At 41.8% G+C, this 14,030-nt stretch overlaps 1 protein-coding gene across 1 annotated transcript in view; it reads left to right on the forward strand.

Moving 5' to 3' along the window:
• Positions 1 to 14,030, forward strand: part of papss1 (3'-phosphoadenosine 5'-phosphosulfate synthase 1) — a 60,585-nt gene that overhangs the window by 31,581 nt on the left and 14,974 nt on the right. Inside the window, exon 9 of the mRNA XM_060851598.1 lies at positions 183 to 318. Within this exon, the coding sequence (XP_060707581.1) occupies positions 183 to 318 (136 nt within the window). The remainder of the gene's footprint in view (positions 1 to 182; positions 319 to 14,030) is intronic.

Raw genomic sequence — 14,030 nt, forward strand, 5'->3', positions numbered from 1 at the left:
CATGAACCATCGACTCTTTTTGTCAACACAAGTGCTACCTGAATTGCGAAATTTCAAATGTATCTTTCATTTTTATTTCATATTTTCAGCATCAGCTATGAGTTTTTTCGTGTCCACTATCTCCCATTGCTTCTTTGAAGTGTAATGGTTTCTTTTGGCTCTGTATGTTTATAACCTCACAGATGGTAATGCAGAGCGGCAGCTGGCTGGTAGGAGGAGACCTGCAAGTTCTTGATCGTATCTTTTGGAATGATGGCCTCGATCATTATCGGCTCACTCCACGGGAGCTAAAGCAAAAATTTAAGGCAATGAATGCCGGTGAGTAGAATTAACCACTGGCAATTTGACTGTAGAAATTGGGTTTACATTTTTTCAATGTTTCAGATTTGTGGGGCCTGTAATTACTTAGCATTGGTGTTCAGGGCAAAGTGCCAAATAGCCTTTCTATTTACTTCCAGATTTAGTGAGGAATATGAGTCCTGAGAAGTAGACCGTTTCCAATTTTGATTCTTTAGGGCTAGCAACTAAGAGTGCCATTTAAGTTTGACGAAATCACCTGCAAACCCCATAATGTGTCTCTTTGTGGTTTTCTGGTTCTGCTAATCTCCATTGCACAGATTCTGTAGTTTCAAGATCTTCTCCAGAAATTTGAGCACGTAATATAGGCTGACACTCCAGTGCCGTATTGGAGGAAGTGCAGCCTTTCAGATGAAACGTTAACCTGAAGCTCTGCCTGCTGTCAGGTGGATATAAAGAGACGTTCTCCCCTGTTTTCTAACCAGTGTTTATTTCTCAACCATCATCATTAAATAGCACTTTTTCTGATTTCTTGTTATGTAGCAAAAGTGATTATGGTTCCGAAGTATTTGCTTTGTTGAAAAGTCTTTATGATGTCCTGAGGATATGAAAGGTACTATTTGAATGCAAGTTTTTTTTTGTTTGCAAAGTCACTTGAAATTGGCTGCAGCTAATGTTTGTACTATGCTGCTGTAATGAAACTAAGCACTGCAAACTGCTCATGTCGACCTTTTGCACAGTGGTGGATTGACGTAAGGCCTATGTCTTCTGACTGACTCAAGATTTTATATGAAAAATCAATCAAAATATTTAAAAGGTTTCCCCATGGAAAACATTGACATGACCTGACACAGTGTCTACAAGCCAAATGCAAATAGTATATATTGGTCACGAAAAGATCAATTAAACAAGCATAGCTTGTTACCTCAAACCAACACTAGTCCTCCCCAAAAACAAGCACGCACATGTTTTCTCCATTGATAATGTGCAGGAAACTATTTACATATTAGTATAAATTCTCAGTCATTATGCTAAGGAACAGGAAATATACGATACATGAGCAATGTAGGAGAGGCAGCAGCATGCATTAAAATACCCTTAGTCACCTGATATCACTGTCATCCTTTCTTCATAAACAGATTGCTATTATGTTCCGTAGTTCATGTGCAGTAATGCTTTGATATACAGTTTCCCACAGTGTGGTCCTGCAGTAGGAGCCATATCTCTCTCCTACTTTAGGAGCCAATCATTTATATTCTTGATATTCACAATTTATCTACTGCAACGTAATGCACACGTTAAAGATCACAGTTTGTGAACCTCAATTAGGACGTTGAAAAGTGTAATTTAAGTTTCTCTGCTTTTTCTCCACTCAGCTGCTACACCTGAAATATGAAATGCCTCTTGAGGATGGCAATAGGGATACGTTGCTGCACACGTCTAACAGATTACTGCTAAAGTACTTTTATCTTGCCCAGTGGCTGAAGGGTTGAGAGAGTATTCCCATGAGACCTGTTCAGGGATCATATAATTTTTATCAGGATAACAGCATTAAAAATACCAAGAGCCTGAAAAGTCCAGCTGCACTGAACTAACAGGCTGGTTGTCAAATTCAACCATTTTCCTTCTCATCCTGAACAGGTAACAAGTCAGAAAAAAAATTGGTTGGTGTTGCATAAGATAGAAAGCTTCACTGTTTTCTGTAATTCTCCATTTCTTTCTTCACGATTCTCTAGAGTTGTATCTAGGAGTAAAGTTTATTGAAAAAATTATTTTATTGTCAAGTAAGACTTGTAATTTAAGCAGGACAGAGCAGTCTTGTTTGATCAATAGCTGTATCAGTGATTCCTTTCCTCCTCTTTCTGCATTGTGAACGTAGGAAATACTATTAAGATGAACTGCAAATCGCCAAAATTAACTTTGACAGCATTTCAGTTTTGTGACAGAAGGGTTAATGTTGTGACTTCCAAGTCACTTACCACCCTGATTTAGATGTAAATTTTGTTATTGTCACTAGGTCAGTATCCTAGAATTTCCTGTCTAACACTACTGATGGTGAACCAGGAACTGGAAGGTTGCAACCTTTCAAGCTAAGGGAATAATCTGGGTCATAGCCAATGCTTGAAGAAGAAATATTTGAAGACTAGAGGCAAAACATTATGAAACTCCAATCAGCCGCATTCTGAATTGGTTCTCTACACAATGGCAACCTTTGACATTAGTGGTTCATTCTTACAATGGAGATCAGTGAATTCTCCACAAGGTGGAAGCAAAACTCAGTTAAGCCAAGGCTGTTTACTCATACTGTCTCAAAACCGGCTAAAGAATGTCTCTCAAATCACAACCAGAGACCATCTCCAACCATCTTTCAGCTGTATATTGCTGTTGTTATGCTCGTGTCTCATTGAAAATCAAATTCATCTTTGATTTTCCTTCCTCAGTGAATTGTTTCCTTTGTAATCTCTCTCTTTCTCTTGATGCTCCTCCAGGCATGCATTACTGAGCTTCTCTAAATCTTATACCAGACCACTAGATCCTCATATTGGAATCATTGATTATCTGTTCGATTACAGCAGCTATTCTAAAGAATACAAAGCAATAGTTAGTGTTGTTTATTATGATATACAAACAAAATGTTGTGAAGACCCAACAAAATCCCAATTAAATGTTTCAGTTCTGTAACCTGTCACCGGAACAGGTATCAGAGTTTAAATTGTTTCTGATATTTTGAGTGGGTAAACCTACGTGGCAATGAGGAATTACTTTCTCTTGATTTTCCTGCCTATCACCCCTCAGTGCTACTTTGTTGTTTCAGGGACACTGAGTTCTCAGTGTTCTCACATGAATTTTTTGCTCAAATTTGCATCTTTTTGACCATGACTTTGTAAGAGCATATCCACAGATTTATTAATTCCAACTGACCCATTGAGAGATGACTGAGTTTCAAGCCAGCAAAGTCCTAAAGCACATAATTGCAGATGGGTGAAGGAACTAGCTAGAAGAAATAATCTGTTTGACTTCACCCTCATCATTGTATCTGTTGCATTTGATTATTGCACAGTCTTGTGGAGAGGAAGTCCTATTTTTACATTGAGGATAACTTTCATTGTGATCTGTGGCACCGCTGTGCACAATGGGTCAGCCTTTGAACAAATCCAGCAACCTGAAGCTGGATATTCATGAGGTACTATTTGACCACGATCTAAGACCTCATAGCTTGGCGTGTCCACCACTCTACCCATTACTGCCAAGTTGGGAGATCAGTTATGGTTCAATGAAGAATGCAGAAGGATCAAACAGTGGAAGCAGCATACAGCAGAAAAGGCTGAGCAATCCCACAGCCAATAAATCCGATCCAAGCCCTGCAGTCCCTGTAGTTCTAGTGTGAATACTGATGGACAATTAAGCAACTTATTGGAGGTGAGTCCAGCACATCAGTACAAAAGATAAAGCTGAAGCACCTGCATCCTCCTTCAGCCGGAAGAGCTGAGTGGATGACCGATCTTGACCACCTCCAGGGGTACCCAGTATAACGATGCTAGTCTTAAACCAATTTGAATCACGTAGTGTGATACCAAGAAAATTCTGATTGGTTACTGCTAAAACTATGGGCCTTGACAATATAGGCCATAGTACTGAATACATATGTTCCAGAACTTGTAGCAGCCTAGCCAAGCTGCTCCAATAGAGGTACAATATTGGCCATGTGAAAAATTGTCTGGTTATAACTTGTGTACAAAAAGCAGGACAAATTCAACCCAGACAATTACCAACCTATTAGTCTATTTATATTCAACAACCAAGTCAAGTAGCAATTGCTCGCATTCAGATTGGGTTTTGCCAGTACCATTTATATCTTGACCTCAGTACAGCCTTGGTCCAAAGATGGACAAAAAAGTAGATCAACAGGAGTGAGGTGAGATTGACTGTCCTTAACATCACCATTACATCAATCCTTAATATTTGCCTGAGTGTGGCCTCAAAGTGCTCTAGCACCAGCTCTAAATTAGACTTACTGGGAATTGGGGAAAAAAGCTCTCCATGGTTGGAATCCTAACTGACCAAAAAGAATGAAGTTGTGATTTTTGATGGTGAATCATCTCAGACCCAAGACATTACTGATTAGATATCATCTAATCAATCTGTCATGAGACATTATGACACACCTCTGGCATAGGTGGGACCTGAACCCAGGTCTCCTGTCCAGAAGAAGGGGCTCTACCACTGTGCCACCAGAGTCTTCAGTTCCTTGGAGTAGATATTTTCTCATCAACCTGTTCAAAAATGTTATTTCCACCTTTGGAGTAGTTGGGACTTGAACTTTGGTTCAGAGTTAGGGATATGAAAAATGCACCACAATAACTTCAAAATAATGTACTCGGCTCAAAGTGCTTCTTGGATGATCCTTTCTGATTCAATGATCTTAGGTTAAAAGTGACAATGTTCGCTTATGATTGCACAATTTTAGCACAAAATTTGGTAAAAGTTGTTACCCCTATTTGGTAACAACTTAGATTTTTAAGCAAACCATCTCCATGTATAGCAAGGTCCGGACAACATTCAGGCTTGGACTGATAAGTGGCTAGTAACATTCAAGTCACACAGTGCCAAGCAATGGCCAACTCCTACAAGAGAGAATTGCGTCATCTCCAACAAGAGGGAATTGAACCATCACCTATTTGATCTCAATGTTGTTGTCTTCACTGAATCCCTCACTATTAACATCTGGGATGATTGCCATTGGTCAGGAGTTGAAAATGTGTTGCTGGAAAAGCGCAGCAGGTCAGGCAGCATCCAAGGAGCATGAGAGTCGACATTTTGGACATGAGCCCTTCTTCCCCTGAAGAAGGGCTCATGCCCGAAACGTCGATTCTCCTGCTCCTTGGATGCTGCCTGACCAGCTGCGCTTTTCCAGCAACACATTTTCAGCTCTGATCTCCAGCATCTGCAGTCCTCACTTTCTCCTAATTGATCAGGAGTTGTACTGGACTAAATACTGTGGCTGAAAAAGTTATCCCTCAGGTGCGTTTTAAACCTTCCCTCACCTTAAACCTATGCCCTCTAGTTTTGGACTCACTTACCCTGGGGAACAGGTCTTGTCTATTCACCCTATCTGTGTCCCTCATGATTTCGAGTAAAAAATGAGGTCTGCAGATGCTGGAGATCACAGCTGCAAATGTGTTGCTGGTCAAAGCACAGCAGGTTAGGCAGCATCTCAGGAATAGAGAATTCGACGTTTCGAGCATAAGCCCTTCATCAGGAATGAGAGAGAGAGAGCCAAGCAGGCTGAGATAAAAGGTAGGGAGGAGGGACTAGGGGGAGGGGCGATGGAGGTGGGATAGGTGGAAGGAGGTCAAGGTGAGGGTGATAGGCCGGAGTGGGGTGGGGACGGAGAGGTCAGGAAGAGGATTGCAGGTTAGGAGGGCGGTGCTGAGTTGAGGGAAGCGACTGAGACAAGGTGGGGGGAGGGGAAATGAGGAAGCTGGAGAAATCTGAATTCATACCTTGTGGTTGGAGGGTTCCCAGGCGGAAGATGAGGCGCTCCTCCTCCAGCCGTCGTGTAGTTGTGTTCTGCTGGTGGAGGAGTCCAAGGACTTGCATGTCCTCGGTGGAGTGGGAGGGGGAGTTAAAGTGTTGAGCCACGGGGTGATTGGGTTGGTTGGTTCGGGCGGCCCAGAGGTGTTCTCTGAAGCGTTCCGCCAGTAAGCGGCCTGTCTCACCAATATAGAGGAGGCCACATCGGGTGCAGCGGATGCAATAGATGATGTGTGTGGAGGTACAGGTGAACTTGTGGCGGATATGGAAGGATCCGCCACAAGTTCACCTGTACCTACACACACATCATCTATTGCATCCGCTGCACCCGATGTGGCCTCCTCTATATTGGTGAGACAGGCCGCTTACTTGCGGAACGCTTCAGAGAACACCTCTGGGCCGCCCGAACCAACCAACCCAATCACCCCGTGGCTCAACACTTTAACTCCCCCTCCCACTCCACCGAGGACATGCAAGTCCTTGGACTCCTCCACCGGCAGAACACAACTACACGACGGCTGGAGGAGGAGCGCCTCATCTTCCGCCTGGGAACCCTCCAACCACAAGGTATGAATTCAGATTTCTCCAGCTTCCTCATTTCCCCTCCCCCCACCTTGTCTCAGTCGCTTCCCTCAACTCAGCACCGCCCTCCTAACCTGCAATCCTCTTCCTGACCTCTCCGCCCCCACCCCACTCAGGCCTATCACCCTCACCTTGACCTCCTTCCACCTATCCCACCTCCATCGCCCCTCCCCCTAGTCCCTCCTCCCTACCTTTTATCTCAGCCTGCTTGGCTCTCTCTCTCTTATTCCTGATGAAGGGCTTATGCTCGAAACGTCGAATTCTCTATTCCTGAGATGCTGCCTAACCTGCTGTGCTTTGACCAGCAACACATTTGCATCCCTCATGATTTCATAAACCTCCATAAGGTGACCCCTTAGCATCTGACGCTTCAAGGAAAATAGCTCCAGCCTATTGAACCCCTCCCTATAGCTTAACTCCTCCCTCTCAAGTTTAACAACATACATCTTATATTAGGGAGATCAGAATGATATGACTGCAGCCAATGGAGAAGTTTCCTCAACTCCTATTGAGTTGTAGATATTCAAAGCTGCATTTGTTTTTAATGTGGCTTTTGTTGATGCAGTTATATGCATTTTTCTCCTTAAGATGTTGGTGCGATGTGGATTGGCTGGAATGACCTAGTTGCGGAAAGTCTCTTCAGCTAGGTAGGAAAATCAATATATGCAAATATCAATATAAATTAATGTAAAAAAGGTTTCATCTATAAACTATATAGGAGTCCTATATACTGCAATGGCTATATCAGCTTCACTCAGAGGTATGGCAGGTAACGTTAAAAGGGATGTTTGCATGTATAGTTCTAGGTTTGAGAAAGCTACAGTCACTAGTAAGATCAATAAGTCATGGTGATTCCCTGTGATGATTTGATGCAAATTTTCATATTCTAGCTAGATCCAGATAGCATGTAAATCATTTAATCCGGTTTTTTAAAATACTTTTTGCTGTTTGACTCTGTTCTTGCTTGAACCCCCATCAATTAGATTATTTATATTGATGTCACTTTCTCTTTGAGGTGCAAGGACACTCAGCAACATTACCTTTTACTGAAATTTCAGTGAGCGCAGGTGTTTGCTGAATTTCTTTTAAGGACTTTGCAAAGAACATTGATATGACCGTGTGCATTCTGAAAAATTGATTGGGTGCTTGGCTCATGTTTGGCTGCCAGCATTCCTATTCAGAGCAAATTGATTTTGGAATTAATAATCTGTTTCTCAGTAAGTTAAGCTATATAACTTTAGTGTTGCTGAGATTCTGAATTAAATAGACTATCCACCTGGTGACCATATGTGGTTATACAGATTCCTATTGTTGATATTTGCATAACTGTAATATGTCAGGAGTGCAGACCATGTCATAAGTTATCTCTGTTAACATCTTCAATGTTTTTCTCTATGTTCTAGTTTGTACTTTTCCATTTGCTTTGTTCTCAGCAGCAGTCACAATGAGCAGCAATAAGTGCATTACTTGCTTTTTGATGCTATTTGTGATTACGCCAACAGTAATATGAAGATTTAAATATGTTTCTGACATAATTTATATTATTGACTGACACAGGGCAGTATGATGACTTCAGTGCAAGTTTACTGTGACAAAAGGTTCAAATTCAAAGTTGTGGATATAAAAAAATGATTGGGAAGTTGATTGAAGCATAAATGGATTTGCGGGAAATGCTATGGGGAAGATTTTTGAAGTGAGAGATTGGCAGCAAGTAATGAGTTATATTCTTAATTGCATTTTTGAAGCAAGCGACACTGGTGAAAGATATGGTTGAAAATTGTGGATCAGTATAATAGATTCTAAGAAAACATAAACTTGTTTGTGATTGGAGTTCAGAACATAGGAACATGACAAGCGCATTCTACCCAATCCTCTGTCAACAGTTTATGAAATCATGCTGACCTTTTGGTGTTATTCTAGCAAGCTTTTACATCTTGGATGTCTTGCATGATGTGATCTTCTGGCTGTGTACACCGAAGTAGAAAGAGGATGGTTCTCATAAGGAATTAGTTTAAGATGTGGCTGGACTTCTCTGGTATCTTTCAGTATGCCCAATGGAAAGGTGCAGAAGAATATTGTCTGAAGTCATATGAGAGTTAGGGTTCCCTAGTTTCATGGTTAGAGTCTAATCATCATAAATTTCAGGACTTTGTCTCAAAATGGACCATATCTTTAGATCCTTCAACTGCAACTTTTAAACCCGCAATCACTTCCATCCAGAAGGATAGGGGCAGCAGATATATGGGAGCACCACCACCTGCAAGTTCTCCTCCAAGCCACTCACCATCCTGACTTGGAAGTATATTGCCGTTCCTTCAGTGTCACTGAGTCAGAATTCTGGAAAGCCCACCTGAAGATGATATGTGTCAACCTACAGCATGTGGACTGCAGCAGTTCAGAAGGCAATTCACCATCACCTTCTCAAGGGCAACTAGGGTTGGGCAATAAAAGCTAGTCAAGTGACAGCCACATCCCACAAGTGAATTTAAGAAAGCACTTGAACTTGCTCACTGGGAATGGCCATGTTAAAAGACGTAGGAGTAGCTGAGATAGTATGCTTTCAAGCATTGACTAAGGTATGAAATTGGTAGACAAGCAGGAGACTGGAAGGACACAGCAAACCAGGCAGCATCAGGAGGTGGAGAAGTCATCGTCTTGGATGTCGCCCTTCTTCAGGACTCTGGGTGTGTTGAAGTCCTGAAGGAAGGTTACACCTAAAATGTCGACCTCTGCACCTCCTGATGCTGCCTGGTTTGCTGTGTCCTTTCAGCCTCCTGCTTGTCTACCTTGGATTTCAGCATCTGCTGGGTTTTTTTTTGTCGCTAACCAAGTTACGAAATTGGCAGGTGCATGAAATTGTCAGACGGGTAAAGACCATCATGACTGCTTCACATTGCATTGATGACCATTAAAGCTTCAAGCAATCTGTGTTCAGGATGAATTTTGGGATTGAATGAGAAATTAGCTGCATTTTTTACGCTGGGCAGAGAATAGAAGAACTCAGTCATGTGTCCAGGGATTAATTTCACTCAGCATACTTTATTTCATTGACTTTAAGTCAGAAACACAAGTTGGTCAGTGGTTTCTGATGACAACTTAGAAAATGCAAAATGATTTGGACACAACATGCCAGTGAGTAAAACCATTGTAAGTCAAACTTAAGGCAGACAAATGGAAATCACTATAGATAGGAATGGCAAATTAGTAAAACACAAACCCACGAATAATATAATAGTTCATGAAACAAAAGATAGGGCATATCTTGTGTACCATACATCATAACTTTGAGACAGGCCAAAACAGTTCACAGCTGTTGAATTGCCGTTGAAGTGCAGATCCTAGTTGGGTAGGGAAACACACCAGCCAATTTATGCAGTGACACACAAATAGTCAATATAATAAATGGCCAACACTCCTGCACAACATTTCATACTGACCTAGAATATATAGTAATGTTTAGTAGCGAGGTAGGAAACAACATCTTCTCAACTCTTGTTGTGATGCAAATTGGCACTCAAGTAGCACAAGTGCACCTGGCTAACGAATACTGACCAGTGATCATCAAAACCAATGAAGTATTGAATTATATTAGCTAGGAAGTACAAAACCTGTTCAGTGTGTGAATGCTGTACATCCGCTTGTGAAAATATGGATCCCACACAGGACCTCTCTGCTTCGAGATCGGTCAAAAGAAACAACGGAATGCAGTCAGTATAAAGCAAGGCTGCCCGTTTAATAAAGTAAGGCAGCCTGTCGCAATTCTGTCCAGCCACAGAGGTTAAAGCTGCTTTGCTCCGTGGTGAAATTGCATAATTATATTTGAAAATTAAACATTACTTCGGTTTTTTTAAAAGAGACAGCACAGCCTTAATTACAACAAAAGACCAATCAAATGTAATAAGATGATGTGATTGACAGCAGGCTAATCCAACGATATTTCCTGGGAAATGGTTCTTGTTTTATGTAGATCACCATCTCATGCTAGCCGTTCAAGGTTGGTTCAAGTGTTGCTTCACTGTTTTCTGTAATTCTCCATTTCTTTCTTCATGATTCTCTAGAGTTGTATCTACAGGAGTAAAATCTATTGAAAAAAATTATTTTATTGTCAAGCAAGACTTGTAATTTAAGCAGGACGGAGCAGTCTTGTTTGATCAATAGCTGTATCAGTGATTCCTATCCTCCCCTTTCTGCATTGTGAACGTAGGAAATACTATTAAGATGAACTGCAAATCGCCAAAGTTAACTTTGACAGCATTTCAGTTTTGTGACAGAAGGGTTAATGTTGCCCAACATGAGCAAAACTAATGTAGTTTATAAAATACCATGCAAGGACTGCACAAAACACTATATAGGACAAACAGGAAGACAGCTAACAATCCGCATACATGAACACCAACTAGCCACGAAACGACACGACCAGCTATCCCTAGTAGCCACACACTCCGACAACAAGCAACATGAATTCGACTGGGAAAACACTACTATGATAGGGCAAGCCAGACAGAGAACAGCCAGGGAATTCCTAGAGGCATGGCATTCATCCACAAATTCCATCAACAGACACATCGACCTGGACCCAATATACCAATCACTACAGCGGACAGCTGAAACTGACACCCGGAAGCGGCAAGGACAGACCACTATAAATACTGGAAGAAACATCAAAGAAGCGCTTCGCAGGAGGCTCCACGGCACTGATGATGTCTCCTAGCCAGGGGACGAAACGTTTGCAACAAAAACTTCCAGCTCGGCGAACAGAACCACTACAACCCTTCACACATTTATTGCTTCTGACTTCAGCTAGATCAAAAATTTGAGCCCTCATCTCCCCGCTTTGGTCATTCTATGATCACATCATAAATGTGAGGGCATGGATTGAATTAATTCAATTCAATGGCAGCCAAAGACTGCCATACTACCCCTTCCTTCAAAGAGGGACCAGGGGCAGACAATGGTGCTTCCACATCTTCTTCTAAGTGGAGAACAGGCATTTTCTGGGTGGAATCAATGTTGTCAATAGAAGATAATACTTAGCGATAATACACTTAACAGTAACAACACCAACAAAAAGACCAATTAAAATAATAGCAGTATATATAGCATATTGATTAACCAGTTGGATGGGGACAAGGCTTACCAGAGTTGCCCATAGCACGACTGGAATCGAACTGGCACACAACACCTTTTACAGGGTGAAGACCATTTAGATTTGTTCTGTAAATGAACTGTTCAATTTTTTTGATTCAGTTGACCACTGCAATAGTCATTCTTGGTAACATTCAGTGTCTCTGCACACAAGGACATCTTCCTAGCATAGTTGGTACGCAGTCTCTGTTTGCTCAGCATCGCACAGGTAAATTGTCCCTTCTTATGCACCAATGCTAGCAATGGCAGGTCCACACAGCAGGGCAAGTTCAATCTTTATCACTGGCACCATGAGGCATTCACCTTCTAGCATCTCTTCAGGTGGTGTTGATATTTAGTTCTGGAGTTTTAAAACAAATAAAGAGAAACTGCACTTCAAGGAAAAGAAATGTTTGAGCATCATCTGTGACTTTTGTTAAAGACATTCATCTGTCATGGACACAAGGTGCAAAACTTGACCTACTCTTGGGAAATAAGGTAGGGCAGGTGACTGAGGCATCAGTGGGGGAGCACTTTGGGGCCAGCGACCATAATTCTATTAGTTTTAAAGTAGTGATGGAAAAGGATAGACAGATCTAACAGTTGAAGTTCTAAATTGGAGGAAAGCTAATTTTGATGATATTAGGCAAGAACTTTCAAAAGCTGATTGGGGCCAGATGTTCACAGGTAAAGAGACGACTAGAAAATGCGAAACCTTCATAAATGTGAGAACGAGAGTCCAGAGACAGTACATTACTGTTTAGGTGAAAGGAAAGGGTGGTAGGTGTAGAGAATGCTGGATGACTAGAGAAATTGAGGTTTTAGTTAAGAAAAGGAAGGAAGCATATGTCAGGTGTAGACAAGAGAGATTAAGAGAATCCTTAGAGTATAAAGGCATTAGGAGTATACTTAAGAGGGAACTCAGGAGGGCAAAAAGGGGACATTAGATAGTTTTGTCAAATAGGGTTAAAGAGAATCCAAAGAGTTTTTGGTAAGTACATTAAGGACAAATGGGTAACTAAGGAGAGAATAGGGCCCCTCAAAGATCAGCAAGACAGCCTATGTGTGGAGCCGCAGGAGATCGGGGAGATAATAAACAATTAATTTGCATCAGTGTTTACTGTGGAAAAGGACATGGAAGATGTTGAATGTTGGGAAATAGATGGTGACATCTTGAAAAATGTCCATGTTACAAAGGAGGTGGTGCTGGATGTCTTAAAATGCATAAAAGTGGATAAATCCCCAGGAACTGATCAGGTGTACCCTGGAACTCTGTGGGAAGTGATTGCTGGTTCCCTTGCTGAGATATTTGTATCATTGATAGTCACAGGTGAGGTGCCAAAAGACTGGAGGTTGGCTAACATGGTGCCACTGTTTAAGAAAGGTGGTAAGGACAAGCCAGGAAACTATAGAATAGTGAGCCTGACATCAGTGGTGGGCAGATTGTTGGAGGGAATCCTGAGAGACAGGATGTACATATATTTGGAAATGCAAGGACTGATCAGGAATAGTCAGCATAGCTTTGTGCGTGGGTAACCATGTCTCACAAACTTGATTGAGTTTTTTTGAAGAAGTAACAAAGAAGATTGATGAGGGCAGAATGGTGGACGTGATCTATATCAACTTCAGTAAAGCGTTCGACAAGGTTCCCCATGGGACGCTGGTTAGCAAGGTTAGATCTCATGGAGTACAGTGAGAACTAGCCATTTGGATATAGAACTGGCTCAAAGGTAGAAGACAGAGGATGGTGGTGGAGGGTTGGTTTGCAGGCTGGAGGCCTGTGACCAGCAGAGTGCCACAAGGATCGGTGCTGGCTCTGCTACTTTTCATCATTTGTATAAATGATTTTGGTGTGAGCATAGGAGGTATAGTTAGTAAATTTGCAGATGACACCATAATTGGAGGTGTAGTGGACAGTGAAGAAAGTTACCTCAGATTACAAAGGGAACTTGATCAGATGGGCCAATGGGCTGAGGAGTGGCAAATGGACCTTAAATTAGATAAATGTGAGGTGCTGCATTTTGGAAAAGCAAATCAGAGCAGGACTTATACACTTAATTGTAAGGTCCTGGGGAGTGTTGCTGAACAAAGAGACCTTGGAGTGTAGGTCCATAGTTCCTTGAAAGAAGGGTTGCAGGTAGATTGGATAGTGAAGGTGGTGTTTGGTATGTCTTCCTTTATTGGTCAGAGTATTGATACAGGAGTTGGGCAGTCATGTTGCGACTAGAGGATGTTTGTTAGGCCACGTTTGGAATATTGAGTACAATTCTGGTCTCTGTCCTATCTGAACCCTTTCCAGTTTTACAACATCCTTCAGAAAAGATTTACAAGAATGTTGCCAGGGTCGGAGGGTTTGAGCCACAGGGAGAGGCTGAACAGTTTGGAGCTGTTTTCCCTGGAGCTGAGAGGCGACCTTAAAGGTTTATAAAATCATGAGGGGCATGGATATTTTCCCTGGGTTGGGGGCATCCAGAAGTAGAGGGCATAGATTT

Source organism: Hemiscyllium ocellatum, chromosome 36, assembly GCF_020745735.1.
Source record: "Hemiscyllium ocellatum isolate sHemOce1 chromosome 36, sHemOce1.pat.X.cur, whole genome shotgun sequence".
In the NCBI taxonomy this organism is placed as follows: domain Eukaryota; kingdom Metazoa; phylum Chordata; class Chondrichthyes; order Orectolobiformes; family Hemiscylliidae; genus Hemiscyllium; species Hemiscyllium ocellatum.